This window comes from Manis pentadactyla, chromosome 3 (assembly GCF_030020395.1).
Source record: "Manis pentadactyla isolate mManPen7 chromosome 3, mManPen7.hap1, whole genome shotgun sequence".
In the NCBI taxonomy this organism is placed as follows: domain Eukaryota; kingdom Metazoa; phylum Chordata; class Mammalia; order Pholidota; family Manidae; genus Manis; species Manis pentadactyla.
The window spans coordinates 16,213,889-16,230,133 of record NC_080021.1 but is presented as its reverse complement, the minus strand read 5'-3'; the positions used below and the strand labels follow the sequence as shown (position 1 = coordinate 16,230,133).

The 16,245-nt window shown below is 36.3% G+C and overlaps 1 protein-coding gene across 1 annotated transcript in view; it reads left to right on the top strand.

Annotated features, from left to right (window-relative positions):
• LOC130682808 (serine/threonine-protein kinase TAO1-like) overlaps positions 1-16,245 on the top strand; it is a 135,276-nt gene that overhangs the window by 91,769 nt on the left and 27,262 nt on the right. The window contains exons 10-14 of the mRNA XM_057497748.1: positions 592-683; positions 9,112-9,205; positions 10,747-10,828; positions 13,249-13,416; positions 15,260-15,463. Of these exons, the coding sequence (XP_057353731.1) occupies positions 592-683; positions 9,112-9,205; positions 10,747-10,828; positions 13,249-13,416; positions 15,260-15,463 (640 nt within the window). The remainder of the gene's footprint in view (positions 1-591; positions 684-9,111; positions 9,206-10,746; positions 10,829-13,248; positions 13,417-15,259; positions 15,464-16,245) is intronic.

Here is a 16,245-nt window from a genome sequence, read left to right as displayed (position 1 = left end):
AATTAGCGTTTCATTTTATAGCCAAGACGCCTCCAAAGTTAATAATTGTATGATTTATTTAGTTATGAGTGGCGGTCCTAGCCACTTTTATCACAGAACACTACTCCTATTTGCAGAAAAGACTGACAAACTGCTTATTCATTGTTGCTTATTGTGGCAGATATTTTCTCAGCTAAATGTAGTGAGTTTGTTTACTTCAAGAAAACAAGTGCTAGTGATAAAAATTTAGACTTTTGTAATAAGATGCTGAAACCAAAATGTATGAAAACCGCTGGCATAAAGGATATACAATATTACAATCTGCAAACTTGAACTGATGCAGAACGCACCCCTGCTTGGGGGAGTCTTCCCTCCAGAATGCTGGTACGTGATCATGACAACTGATGAGAATAAGTCTAACACTGTGTACGCAACGGTAAATATTCACCTCACAACCCGTAATGCATTTATTTCCCATTATAAGAATTCTTATGTCCAGACATATCATCTGGAATTCACACAGATATTCTCCATGTGGACGGTCATTATGTTTTTAAAGAATAGTATACTTTTCTTTTCTTTTTTAACTTTAAGTAACATTTTATGTTTTAGGATGGCCCCAGAAATAATTTTAGGCAGGAATGAAGAACAATATGATAGCAAAGTAGATGTATGGTCTCTGGGGATAACATGTATTGAAATAGGTAAGCATTACTCTTTATTACTGTGTAGTAAGTTTTTATCAATGTTTCACCTCAATTTCTGTACCAAAGTACAGTTTTTCATTTTTATGTCAGTGTTTAAGGGGAGCAATAAATCTATCAAGGTTGTCACTTTGGTTATTTGGCAATTTGTATATATATATATATGCTAGTTTAGGTCTATTATATTTGCTGTATTAAATTAGGTCTAAAATAGTTTCTACTGTGGTATTAATTTTGAGGTATGTGTTTCTAAAATTTAATGAGTATTTGTTAAACACCTAGAATATGTCTATGGTTATAGATTCATGAATGCTTTAGAGTAGTAGTACCGCTACTAAGGTTACTTAATACTTTATATTCGGTATGAGGATTAGGTTATCAGCTTGCATACCTTATTGTAGTTTGAATTTTTCATTTTCGAATCATTAATCTACAATTACATGAAGAACATTATGTTTACTAGGCTCCCCCCTTCGCCAAGTCCCCCCCACATACCCCTTCACAATCACTGTCCATCACCGCAGTAAGATGCTGTAAAATCACTACTCGTCTGCTCTGTGTTGCACAGCCCTCCCCAAGCCCCCACACACTCTACATGCTAATCGTAATGCCTCCTTTCCTTTTCCCCGCCCTTATCCCTCCCTTCCCTCCCATCCTCCCCAGTCCCTTTCCCTTTGGTAACTATTAGGCCATTCTTGGGTTCTGTGATTCTCCTGCTGTTTTGCTCCTTCAGATTTCCTTTGTTCTTATACTCCGGAGATGAGTGAAATCATTTGGTACTTGTCTTTCTCCACCTGGCTTATTTCACTGAGCATAATTCCCTCTACCTCCATCCATGTTGTTGCAAATGGTAGGATTTGTTTTTTCCTTATGGCTGAGTAATATTCCATTGTGCATATGTACCACATCTTCTTTATCCAATCATCTACTGATGGACATTTAGGTTGCTTCCATATCTTGGCTATTGTAAATAGTGCAGTGATAAACATAGGGGTGCATCTGTCTTTTTCAAACTGGAGTGCTGTATTCTTAGGGTAAATTCCTAGAAGTGGAATTCCTGGGTCAAATGGTATTTCTATTTTGAGCATTTTGAGGCACCTCCATACTGCTTTCCACAATGGTTGAACTAATTTACATTACAACCTCGCCAACATTTGTTCTTATTTGTCTTTTCGATAATGGTGATCCTTACTGGTGTGAGGTGATATCTCATTGTGGTTTTAATTTGCATTTCTCTGATGACAAGCGATGTGGAGCTTCTTTTCATGTGTCTGTTGGCCATCTGAATTTCTTCTTTAGAGAGCTGTCTATTCAGCTCCTCTTCCCATTTTTTAATTGGATTATTTGCTTTTTGTTTGTTGAGGTGTGTGAGCTCTTTATATATTTTGGATGTCAACCCTTCATCGGATCTGTCATTTTCTAATATATTCTCCCATACTGTAGGATACCTTTTTGTTCTATTGATGGTGTCCTTATCTATACAGAAGCTTTTCAGCTTGATATAGTCCTATTTGTTCATTTTTGCATTTGTTTCCCTTGCCCAGGGAGATATGTTCAAGAAGAGGTCACTCATGTTTATGTCCAAGAGATTTTTGCCTATGTTTTTTTCTAAGAGTTTTATGGTTTCAAGACTTACATTCAAGTCTTTGATCCATTTCGAATTTACTTTTGTGTATGGGGTTAGACAGAGATCCAGTTTCATTTTCTTACATGTAGCTGTCCAGTTTTGCCAGGACCATCTTTTGAAGAGACTGTCATTTCCCCATTGTATGTCCATGGCTCCTTTATCGAATATTAGTTGACCATATATGTTTGGGTTAATGTTTGGAGTCTCTGTTCTGTTCCATTGGTCTGTGGCTCTGTTCTTGTGCCAGTACCAAATTGTCTTGATTACTGTGGCTTTGTAGTAGAGCTTGAAGTTGGGGAGTGAGATCCCCCCAACTTTATTCTTCCTTCTCAGGATTGCTTTAGTTATTCGGGGCCTTTGGTGTTTCCATATGAACTTTTGAACTATTTGTTCCAGTTCATTGAAGAAAGCTGTTGGTAATTTGATAGAGATTGCATCAAATCTGTATATTGCTTTGGGCAGGATGGCCATTTTGATGATATTAATTCTTCCTAGCCAAGAGCATGGGATGAGTTTCCATTCGTTAATGACCTCTTTAATTTCTCTGAAGAGTTTCCTGTAGTTTTCAAGGTATAGGTCTTTCACTTCCTTGGTTAGGTTTATTCCCAGGTATTTTATTCTTATTGATGCTACTGTGAATAGAATTGTCTTCCTGATTTCTCTTTCTATTACTTTATTGTTAGTGTATAGGAAAGCCACAGATTTCTGTGTGTTAATTTTGTATCCTGTAACTTTGCTGAATTCCGATATTAGCTCTAGTAGATTCGGAGTGGAGACTTTAGGGTTTTTTATGTACAATATCACGTCATCTGCAAATAGAGACAGTTCGACTTCTTCTTTACCAATCTGGATTCCTTGTATTTCTTTGTTTTGTCTGATTGCCGTGGCTAGGACCTCCAGTACTATGTTGAATAACAGCGGGGACAGTGGGTATCCCTGTCTTGTTCCCGATTGCAGAGGAAAAGCTTTCAGCTTCTTGCTGTTCAGAAAGATGTTGGCTATGGGTTTATCATATATGGCCTTTATTATGTTGAGGTACTTGCCTTCTATACCCATTTTGTTGAAAGTTTTTATCATGAATGGATGATGAATTTTATGAAATGCTTTTTCAGCATCTATGGAGATGATCATGTGGTTTTTGTCTTTCTTTTTGTTGATGTGGTGGATGATGTTGATGGATGTTCTAATGTTGTACCATCCTTACATCCCTGGGATGAATCCCACTTGGTCATGGTGTACGATCCTTTTGATGTATTTTTGAATTCAGTTTGCTAATATTTTGTTGAGTATTTTTGCATCTACGTTCATCAGGGATATTGGTCTGTAGTTTTCTTTTTTGGTGGGGTCTTTGCCTGGTTTTGGTATTAGGGTAATGTTGGCTTCATAGAATGAGTTTGGGAGTATTCCCTCCTCTTGTATTTTTTGGAAAACTTTCAGGAGAATGGGTATTATGGCTTCTCTGTATGTCTGATAAAATTCCAATGTAAATCCATCTGGCCCAGGGGTTTTGTTCTTTGGTAGTTTTTTGATTATCGCTTCAATTTCATTGCTGGTAATTGGTCTGTTTAGATTTTCTGTTTCTTTCTGGGTCAGTCTTGGAAGGTTGTATTTTTCTAGGAAGTTGTCCATTTGTCCTAGGTTTCCCAGCTTGTTAGCATATAGGTTTTCATAGCAGTCTCTAATAATTCTTTGTATTTCTGTGAGGACTGTCGTGATTTTTCCTTTCTCCTTTCTGATTCTGTTGATTTTTGTTGACTCTCTTTTCCTCTTAATAAGTCTGGCTAGAGGCTTATCTATTTTGTTTATTTCCTCGAAGAACCAGCTCTTGGTTTCATTGATTTTTGCTATTGTTTTATTCTTCTCAATTTTATTTATTTATTCTCTGATCTTCATTGTGTCCCTCCTTCTGCTGTCCTTGGGCCTCTTTTGTTCTTCTTTTTCCAATTTCGATATTTGTGATGTTAGACTATTCATTTGGGATTGTTCTTCCTTCTTTAAATATGCCTGCATTGCTATATACTTTCTTCTTAAGACTGCTTTTGCTGTATCCCACAGTCGTTGGGGCTTTGTGTTGTTGTTGTCGTTTGTTTTCATAATTTGCTGGATCTCCATTTTGATTTGGTCATTGATCCATTGATTATTTAGGAGTGTGTTTTTAAGCCTCCATGTGTTTGTGAGCCTTTTTGCTTTGTACAGTTTATTTCTAGTTTTATGCCTTTGTGGTCTGAAAAGTTGGTTGGTAGGATTTCAATCTTTTGCAATTTACAGAGGCTCTTTTTGTGGCCTAGTATGTGGTCTATTCTGGAGAATGTTCCATGTGCACTTGAGAAGAATTTATATCCTGTTGCTTTTGGATGTAGAGTTCTGTAGATGTCTATTAGGTCCATCTGTTCTAGTGTGTTATTCAGTGGCTCTGTGTCCTTACTTATTTTCTGTCTGGTGGATCTGTCCTTTGGAGTGAGTGGTGTTTTCAAGTCTCCCAGAATGAATGCATTGCATTCTATTTCCTCCTTTAATTCTGTTAGTATTTGTTTCACATATGTTGGTGCTCCTGTATTGGGTGCATATATATTTATAATGGTTATATCCTCTTGTTGGACTGAGCCCTTTATCATTATGTAATGTCCTTTATCTTTTGTTACTTTCTTTATTTTGAAGTCTATTTTGTCTGATACTAGTATTGCAACACCTGCTTTTTTCTCTCTGTTCTTTGCATGAAATATCTTTTTCCACCCCTTGACTTTAAGTCTGTGCATGTCTTTGGGTTTGAGGTGAGTCTCTTGTAAGCAGCATGTGGATGGGTCTTGCTTTTTTATCCATTCTATTACTCTGTGTCTTTTGATTGGTGCATTCCGTCCTCTTACATTTAGGGTGATTATTGAAACATATGTACTTATTGCCATTGCAGGCTTTAAGTTTCTGGTTACCAAAGTTTCAAGGTTAGCTTCTTTACTATCTTACTGTCTAACTTAACTCACTTATCGAGCTATTATAAACACGGTCTGAGGATTCTTTATTTCTCTCCCTTCTTATTCCTCCTCCTCCCTTCTTCATCTGTTGGGTGTTTTGTTCTGTGCTCTTTTTAGGAGTGCTTCCATCTAGAGCAGTCCCTGTAAGATGCTCTGTAGAGGTGGTTTGTGGGAGGCAAATTCCCTCAATTTTTGTTAGACTGGGAATTGTTTAGTCCCTCCTTCATATTTAAATGTAATCTTGCTGGATACAGTAATCTTTCTTCGAGGCCCTTCTGTTTCATTGCATTAAGCATATCATGCCATTCTCTTCTGGCCTGCAGGGTTTCTGTTGATAAGTCTGATGATAGCCTGATGGGTTTTCCTTTGTAGGTGACCTTTTTTTTTTTCTCTCTGGCTGCCTTTAATACTTTGTCCTTGTCTTTGATCTGTGCCATTTTAATTATTATGTGTCTTGTTGTTGCCCTCCTTGGATCCCTTTTCATGGGAGTTCTGTGTACCTCTGTGGTCTGAGAGACCGTTTTCTCCACTAGTTTGGGGAAGTTTTCAGCAATTATTCCTTCAAAGACACTTTCTATCTGTTTTTCTCTCTCTTCTTCTTCTGGTACCCCTGTTCATGCGGATATTGTTCCATTCTATTGGTCACTCAGTTCTCTTAAAATTCTTTCATTCCTGGAGATCCTTTTGTCTCTCTCTGCATCAGCTTCTATGCGTTCCTGTTGTCTGTTTTCTAGTCCATTAATGGTCTCTTGCATCTTGTCCATTCTGTTTTGAAGTCCTTCCAGAGCTTGTTTTATTTCTGTATTCTCCCTCCTTAGTTCTTGCATATTTCTCTGCAAGTCCATCAGCATGGTTATGACTTTTGTTTTGAATTCTTTTTCAGGAAGACTGGTTAAATCTATCCCCCCAGGTTCCTTTTCAGGGGAAGATGTAGCAGATGTCAAAGCTGTCTGGGTTAGTCTTGTCTGGATGAAATTTTTTTGCGTTTTCTTGTTGATAGGTGCAGTGGTGAGCTATTGGATATCCTTCTGTCAGGTGGGAGAGCTAAGGCTTTCCACTTACTCCTGGCCTCTTTACTGGGACAACTGCGACCCCTAGTGGCTTGTGTTGGGTACTTGCGTGTAGACTGGGTCTCTCTCTCTTGCGCTGCCGGTATGGAGGAAGCTCCCTTGCTGTGGGAGTGGCCAGCCTCAGGCTGCTGCTATGCTGTGGTAGGGCCCTGGAGGAGTAATGGACGGGGGCTGTTTGGCTGTTTACCTCTGTGAGGGGTATTAGAGCTGTTTCCCAGGGTATTAGTGTGCCCGGAGTTCCCTGGAATTTGCAGCTGCTGGACTGTGACCCAGGATGCTTCCGTCCAGCTGTGGCATCCCTGTCCCTTTAAGACTTTCAAAAAGCACTCGCTTTTCGTTGTCACAGGGGTGCTGGCTTCGGGACCCACTCACAGGTCTTGCTGTCCTGTTTCCCTAGTTTCCAGCACTCCATGCATGCACTGTGTCTGCACTCTGGCCCGGATGGCTGGGGCTGGGTGTTCAGCAGTCCTGGGCTCCCTCTCCCTCCCCACTCTGACTCGTCTCCTCCTGCCGGGAGCTGGGGTGAGGGGCGCTCGGGTCCCGCTGGGCCGGGGCTTGTATCTTACCCCTTTCACCAGGCGCTGGGTTCTCGCAGGTGTGGATGTAGTCTGGCTGTTGTCCTGTGTCTTCTGGTCTCTCTTTTAGGATTAGTTGTATTTGTTGTATTTTCAAAAATATATATGTTTTTGGGAGGAGATTCCCACTGTCCTACTCACGCCGCCATCTTCAAACTACTCATTCTTAAAGCTGTTGGGAGGACAGTGTAAAGTAGGTGTCCATGTCACCTGCTGAGCCATGGTAGCCCGGCGTGGCGTGTCAGGGTCCTGTGAGGAGAGGAGGGAGTTCCCGCAGTCAGAATGCCGTGTATGTGGAAGCAGAACCTGTCCAGGGAGGGCGGCAGTCAAGTTTGGAGATTCAGAGTCGTGGTGGGGTAACCAAAGCATTCAGACCTGGAAGTAGCCCAGCATGGGGTGTCAGAGGCCAAGGAGCACGTCCACATTTGGGGGTGGGTCACCTGACACAGTGGCAGTGCCTGATTGAAAGGAAGGGGGCTTCCCTCCTGAGGGCTGATGAGGAGGGCCTCACTGCAGAAAGTGATCCAGTTTAGATGGGGTGTCAGAAACTGAGTGGATGAAGTGGACATTCACACTGTAGACAGGCTTGGAATGGGGTTTGAAAACTTGATGGGGAAAAGGGGAAAGGGTGGTGGCCAAGATGGGAGACTGGCTATGTACAGGGGCGAGTCATCAAATATATTAAGGATAATGAGAGTGAGGTTTCTTACTGTCAGAGAAGAGTGCTACAAATAATGGAAAGAGAAGGCTCGAATAAATAGTACTATAGCATTGGATTTGAGATATTGTAGTGAACTCAGTTGTTTTCAATAAACAACTAAAGATATTTAATGTGCAAGTATGAATACAAATACATGAGGGACGTGTGTGTTCCCTTCCTTTGTCCACTGACAGGATCTAAGAGAAGTGACACGGGCAGTAGCAGTGAGCACACTGCCTGCCACAGCTCCTTGGAGCCGTGTCTACAGTAGGGAAAGCATAAGATGATCCTGGAACATCTTAGTGGGCCAGAGAGCAAGGAGCTGAGCAGGGAATGATGGAGCCATGCCGGAAAGGCAGAAGTCGGCTAAAATGATTCTCAACTGCTCAAAAATGAAATGATTTCAACATCAAAATAAATGATAGTAGCAGGTTATAAATTATTAAATGAAGAATCTAAATCTATACAATAAGAGAATAAAATGATCTTTATACAAAACAGAATATTTATATAGACTCAAGTATCTTTCACGAATACTTAATAGTTACAATGGAAAAAAGTGAAACTTCACCATGAAACCTTGTGGAATGGCCTTAAGTGATCAAAGTGAACACCATCAATGACAAGACAGTCTGAAACCATGGACCTCTTCTATAGGATCATCATAGAATACACTGAGAAAAGCGAGACACTTGCTTCCGTGATTTTCCTGCCAGAGATGTGGAAACTAAATTTAATAACAGCACAAAGCCAAACTGAGGGATATTTGAGAGTCAAAATTGTATGCTTGTGAATTGTCAAGGTTATGACTTCAACTGTTACCTTAAGACTAGAAAAAGAAGGGCGAATTCAATCCACAGTAAACAGAACAAAGAGACCCAGAAAAGATCAAAACAGAAATCAATTAAATAGAAAATGAAAACAATAGAGAAAATCAATGAGATCACAAATTAGTTCTTTGGGAGAATTAATGAAATTAATAAACCTCTGGCTAGATCAAACAGAAAGAAGACACAAACAACCAATATCAGGAATGACAGGGGACATGACTCCAGATTTTACACATATTGAAAGGATTATAGGGATATTTTATGTAAGTTTAAAACAGAAAAAATGGACAATTTCCTTTAAGGATGCAGATGATTGAAGGTCATTTTTGCTACAAAGGACATTATTGGGACATTTGATTGAAACTACAGTGGAGCTTAAGGATTAGATAATAGTCATGTATTCATATTAATGGTCTGATTTAATGACTGTGTTAGGTTCTCTTAGAATGTTCTTGTTTATTGGAAAAATACACTATTTGGAGATGTTGTGCATCAGGGCTGCAATTTCCTCTCTATTGACTCACTTAACTAAGTTCTTTGAACTCTACTTGCAACTTTTTTCCTAATTTGGGGTTTATTTAAAAAAAAAACTAACAGTGCTTCCATGCTCCTACATAACAGGCACATATTTAACAGGAAGTTTTCTTTCTTTTATAGCGGAAAGGGAGCCTCCTTTATTTGCTCTGAATGCAAAGCGTGCCTTAAAGCTCATTACCAGAAATAACCCCCCTACACTACAGTCTAATGAATGGTGAGTATGGCTGAGAGATATATTGTTCAACATGATAAAAATTAAATACTTTTTCATAATGTTATCAAAAGGATTTCATTTCAATGAGGTGAAGTGTATATAACCTGAAGAAATATTAAAATAGCTTAATTTTATCCTTACGTCATGTTTATCCTTTATTATCTCTACTTTTCATAGCATGTATGTAACTCAGTTCAGAAATAAAAGATAGATGATCCTACATGGGAGCAAAAAGTATGGCTTTTGTATAAAAAGTAATATACTTTTTGTACCTTAGCGACACATACAACCCTGATTATATAATAAATAGCATGATTTAAACACTCATATTTTAAAACTGCAGTATATAGACTGCCACAACCTGTACAGATGTTTAATTGGGGAATGGTTTATAATTGATGTGATATAAACTTATGTAAAAATAATTTGATAATTTATCAGAATTACCAGATAATTCATAATTTTTGGCTGATTCTAATTGTTATTTATTATTCTGAATGTGCTTTGATGTTGCATCTCCTAGTGCTTCTTTAATAATACTGTTATTCATGTAAGGAAGTTTGTTGAGAACAAATGGACAATTTTAGGAAAGAAGGATTTTTATCAGTGATAGAAAATTTTAATGGGAAAGTCTTCAGGTGTATCTAGCATTTGAAAAATTCTAGGGGACTACCTACTATACTTAACAAATACTTTAATATTCACAAGTAAGATGCATAAATTAGCAATAATTTATTTTTTATCATTACATTATTAAGGCAAGTTCACAGGTCTTTGCTGCTTCTGTAGAGATGTTTTGAAGAAATCTTGGCTCAGAGTTTATTATGGTACATCTGAATAATAAATACATGAAACACAGGCTGTCTACACTGGTTGATACTTTGGGGATTCAAAAAAGAATTCTTGTATAAAAGAATTAAATCTTATTTGAATATTGATGACAAACATTGATGGAATATTTTTTACTTACTGCCTTCCTGAACTCTCATCAGTGACACTATATAATAGTATGTTACAGAATTCTACTTTTTAAAAAAATTTTACTGTTTTCTGGAACTTTTGTCCATTTGCTCAAGGACACTAAATACTTAGGTTTAAAAATTGTTATTTCCAAAACAAATAGCGTGATGTTCTGAAACATGCTATATGGAAGATGATCCAAGGGTCAAGCAAGAAAGAGACGTGGCTAGAGAAAAGAAAAAAAAATACTAAGAAGCATATTATCTTAGATTTGAATGCAAAAAGGAAAATGATTGACTTCCCTAATTTACCACAAGGTAGAATGAGTTGTGATACTTCAGTATGTGAGAGCAGGATTTTAAAATAATGTGTGCAAATCTATCTTTCGAAAATGGTAAAGATTCATTAGTTGCTTTGCATAGCTTTTTATAGACTTACATGATGAAATATATAGTGTGTTGTGTCTGCTTTCTTTTTATTATTTCTATTCTCCCTCCCACCCATAGGGACATGCCTTGATTTGTGGATGTGTTTTTAAAGGAAATAGCAATATGTTCACTTAATACTTTCCTTTACAATAGGTCCAGTTCTTTTCACAACTTTGTAGAGGCTTGCCTCCAGAAAAACCCTAAAGATCGCCCTACATCAAAGACACTTTTAAAGGTCAGTTCTACTCTGTTATGTACACCTAAGAAATTATTTTAAAGAATGTGTTTTATCCTTCTTTGATTCCGAATCAGTGTTAAGTACGCTGTACTGGGTTTTGCTAAAATACTAATTTCATAATAGCATTCTTTCTTGGAAATTTTCTTAGTTGCTAAGTTTTTCGTTTGTTTTTCAAAATTAACTGCTTTTACCATGTCTGAATAGAATATATAGTTAAATATTCAATATAGTAGTACTAAATGACTTGATTTTTATATGTGCAAGAATATATTCATGAGTTACAACTACAAATTTTAACTCACGTGGAACAATGTCATTTCAGAGGTGGCAAAGCATAGTTTAACTTTGGATTTAATTTTTGTATCTACCATACTTTATATATCGATCTGTCCTATATAAAGTAATATGAAAGGAAGAGAAATGATGTGTAATACATTTACATAAATACCTTGGGAGAAAAGAGATTTCAAAAGAACTGTTAAAAATGGATATCACATTTTTATTTCCTTTTGAGAAATATGTTTTTCTAACTTAGCAGTGAAAATATTTTAAAAGTAATGTGAATTCTATTCATTTTTCAATAGGTTTGGTTATCTAATTTAAATAAATTATTAGTATATGCTTTCTGTTCTCAAAAATGTTTTCATTTAGAGGTTGACATCTTATTAATAGCAATAATAGTATTGTTCAATTTAATATAGTTCTTAAAAACATCTAGATAAGGCATTAGTGAGTAGCAGTTGACTATCTTTTTGTGACTCTAAGGAATTTTGTGGATTTTTCACGAGAAAATTAGACTTTCAGCATGAATGTTTTAGAATTTCAAAGAAGTTCAGTTTATTCTCATCAACACGCAGTTCAATATGCAAGGCTATTGAAAGGATCATGTACATATTCAGTAGGGTTATTTGCAACTACAGTATGTAGAAGAGCAGTATAAAGTTTCAGTAACACTTAGGGAATTCTAGGCCCTAAGCACACTTACAGTCTCAAATGAAAGCCCAAAAACTAGGTATTCACAATAGCAACAAAAGGTTTAGTATAGCTATGAATTATGTAAGTGAAAAACAAGCAGGATCCATTTGTAGAAAACTATTAAATAACTTAGAATTACAAGATATATTATTTTTGGATAAAAAAGACCAAATATTATAAATAGTGGTACATACCAAGCTAAGGTTCAGGAAAAGGAAGAATGTGACTGGCTTCTTACATTTGCCTAATGAAGGCAAAAGAAGCTCTTTTGGTAATAACCCAACCCACCAGGAATGGATACTTGACCTTGGGTGATCCCAAACGTGCATATGTATTCATGTACCTGGTCCATTTTGTATATTGACATTATTGGAAGTGATAGGAAGAATCTGTCAAGTGCATCCTTCCCTTTGGCCTAATCACATTTCTGTTGCAGTCTGTCATAAGGAAAAAAAATAAAATGGAAAAAAGTGACTTACTGTATGAAGCTATTTATCTCAGAATGAAAAATTGAAAATAATTATCCAGAATTAGAGTAATGCTTATGTAATTTTGGCATGAACATTTGATGAAATAATCTGTAGGCATTATGAGTTGAAATAACATAATACTTACAGCAATAAAAAGAGAATAATATATAGTTACAACTCTTCAGAGAAGAAATAAATTTAAGCTAATAAAGGAGGTAGAAGTCTTAAAAGAATTCATGATCATCTCCTGAACTCCAGTGCACAAGTCATCTTTCTGCAATCTGTGTGCTAACTACAAAACAAAATCTATACATGGAAAATTTCTGAGAAAAAATAAATATCCAAAAAATACGAAATGTAACAATGATAATCTTATAGTTCAATTGTTCTTTCTACTTTTCTGTATTGGATAATGTTAAGCTTTATTAAATATTAATGGTAAAAATCACTAATGCATAACGTCTTTTAATCAACTGCTAGTGTTTTATGAAGTTTCATTTAAGCAACATAAAGAACCCATTATACCCAAGTAGTATGTTATGTAATTCACCATCAGTATATACATTCCTGTTGAAATCTAATGTAATTCAGAACTGATAGTGTCTCCGCTATGAAACCAGTTCTAAGAATTTGTAAGCGTTTACTTAGGGCTCTATTTGGACTTAATTCTTCATGCTTACTTAGACTCTGATTATTTCAACTCTGCCTTTTCATTTGGCCAACAAAGGTGTCATATTCAAAGTTTTCATAAAAAGTACAGGGGAAGTTATGTAGGCACAGAGTGTATACATGTAAATTAAATTTTATAAATATAAGAAGTAAAAAGCATAGCAGAATTAGATAACTATAGATTACATGCATTATCTATAATTACTTAGGATAGTAACTCTAGGGTCCAAGGAGGGATTCATTTGATCTGAATGAAAAAATATATAGGTCTCAACCTGACTTTTGCCTTCTACTCTTAACCAGCACCCATTTCTTCTTCGGGAGCGCCCTACAACAGTGTTAACAGATCTCCTTCAAAGGGCAAAGGAAGAAAAAAGAAGAATGCTGGACGATCTGTGCAATCAAAAGACGAAGAAGGTCCTTTCCCAGGAGGCACATAAAGGGCCAGCAGAAGAAGCACAGGAAGAAAAGGTAATAACTTAGAAACGGCTCAAGTATTGGGGTCTCCTTATTGGCTTCTTTCCTTATGGAACTTTTCTTGCCAAGAATCTTTTATATCAGTGGTTTCCAGATTGTGTCTTCACAGTGATTCTCTAAGGTCCCAGGTGGAGAAAAAGGTTTTGCGTTCTTTAAACGAACCTCTTGGTAGTGTACATTAGCTAGAAAGCTCTGTGAAGTCTTTCATGAGAGAAACCTGTTCAACTTTTATTTAATCTCATCCCTCTCAAAATTCTCGTCTACTGAACACTTTTTTGCCTGATTGTCTGATGGCATGGGACACGCTTTTGGAAGTATTTGAAATTACAGGCTTTGGAAGTTGACGGTGCTCACAGAGAAGTCAGTAGAATTACCAACCATTCTCCTTGTCTTGTTTATTGTATAAACCTTTCCCCCAGTGCCTTTTGTGTAATGTTTGATATATGTTTATTAAATTGGAAATTTCTTGCTTTTTAAAAAAAAAGTAAATAAAATAAACATGTGACTTAGCTAAATTTATCCTGGGGGAAAAAAATTACCGAGCATTCTTATTCTGTTACTAAGAACACTTCATTCTTTTCAGTTGTGTATAGGGATTCATTCCTCTACATGGTTCTAAAATACTCATTTTATAGGTGAGGAAAGTAATGCTCAGAGTGGTTAACTAACTTACTGTAGAAGCATATGGGTTCGGATTCATGTATTACTCTTGAGACCCAGTTGTTTCCAAGTTGCCATGTTTCCAAATTTGCAGTAGAAATGATACAGAAGTTCCTCAAAGGAAAATATAAAGCTTATGATTTGTGGAGCTATCTTTTTTAGTCTAAGTATTTTCTGTTTTCTTCTTTGCTCATGTCCCAATGCCAAAGCTTTGATTCTTTTTTATTGCTTTCTATTGAGAAAGATCCCTGCATTCTGAAAACAGGAGTAGCAGTTACTTTCCTTTTTAATAACACTACATAATTAATGAATTATAAAATAGAAGACTTTCTTACATACAGTTTTGGTATGTTTGATATTGTTTTTTAGTTCTAACAGTAGTCACTAGAAAATTGGGGCTATTTTAGGTTTATGAAATGCTTTAGTAAAGTGAAATTAATAAAATTCTAATGTCATTAAACATTAGAATAACAGCAACTTTTTTAGGCTGTGGATGTAAGAAAAGATCCTCCATATTCCATGGGTCTGTATTTATTATTCTGCCTATCTTAAAGAGGTTTGGTATGGTAAGACTATAATATTGGTGCCCAGATACCAAAGCTTGCCGGGTTTCTTGGGAAGAACAGTCTTCCAATTATGATTAAAATATATATACAATTTTTAATTTTACATAAAAATAAATAGGAATTAATATTAAATTACTTAGTGGAAGAAGTTTAGGCTAAAGACTGTATTCTGAGAAGAAAAGAAATATAAAAGGCTTCAATAAAAAATAACTAAAAGGGATGCTTATAGGATTAAAAAAAAGGTTGGGGTTTGTTTTCACCATTGGAATCATTGAGAAATGAGCAGCATCTCTGTGTATACCCCATGAGATGTGTAGCAGAAATGGATTTCAAAGTAATGTCAAAAAGTTTAGAAAAAGACTACACTTTGGAAATAACTCTGATTAACTTTTTCACAGAGTTGGTTTGGCTTTTTGGTATTTACTCGTTGGTCACATTTTTAATCTGTCAACTAACAACTGATAAACTTTCTGGTCTTGGCAAATACAAGGAATTTCTCAAAATCGACCACTAACATTCTGAAGACTGTGTGTGCCAAGCGGTGTGCTAGGTGCTAATAATCAAGAATTCAGGAGATAAAGATATTTGAATCTAATACTCCTTTCCCTCAGGACCAAGATCACGGTGTTGGACAGGCAGGAGCAGTGCACAATATTGGAAGTCATCAGTCTGTTCCCCGTATGTGCAGCAGGACCAGGAGTCAAAGCGGTGGGGTTGACATTCTTCAGGATGCCTCGGGTAACAAGGATGAGCTACCCGTGATGGAGGGAATCGAAACAATTACGTCTAATGATTCTGCCATCCGTTCAAGACCTGTGAGTATTTGGATTTCAGTGAAAAAAATTTCAACTTTGGTAACTAATTTTCCTAGTCTGGTTAGTTTAAGAGTTTGGGTTTTTTTTTCTTTGATGTTTCAGAAGTTTGGAACATAATTTAGGCAACTTATTTTAAAAATGGCAAAAGGCTTTTTAATTCCCAGTTTAATGTCTGCATTTAGGAAACATGTTTTGAGAATGCAAAAAGAATATTTTTAAAATCTTAGAATAAACAAATAAATAAATACCATATAATGTATTATTTGAAGTTACTTAGATGAAAACGAAGGTATTTAAAAATAGTAAGTATACAACATGATATTAATGATAATGGTTGCCTTTGGGACGTGGAGAAAGTTTTAAGGTGGGTGATAATGAAAAGTGATTCTTGTGTTTTCCATAACGTTTACATTTTAAAAATAAAACTGGGTGTAATTGTAGAAAATTACTTCTCAGTTTGGGAAATGTGGATGTTTGCTACACTTTCACGTGTAAGATTTTAAATTTTCTTGAAAACATTGGAAGGTCAGGTTAACTCCTTTTCACAATTGATAGGAATGCTTCCTTTTTAACTTCACTGCTTTCAGTATTACCAAAAGTTACTAGACACAATAGCTAAAAGATGGAAACAACCCAAGTGTTCATAAACACAGGAATGGATAAACAAACCATAGTATGTATATATATATATACACACAATGGTATATTATTCAGCTGTGAAAAGGAACGGTGTTCTAATATATGCTACAATGTGAGTGAACCTTGAAAAAATGCTAAATGAT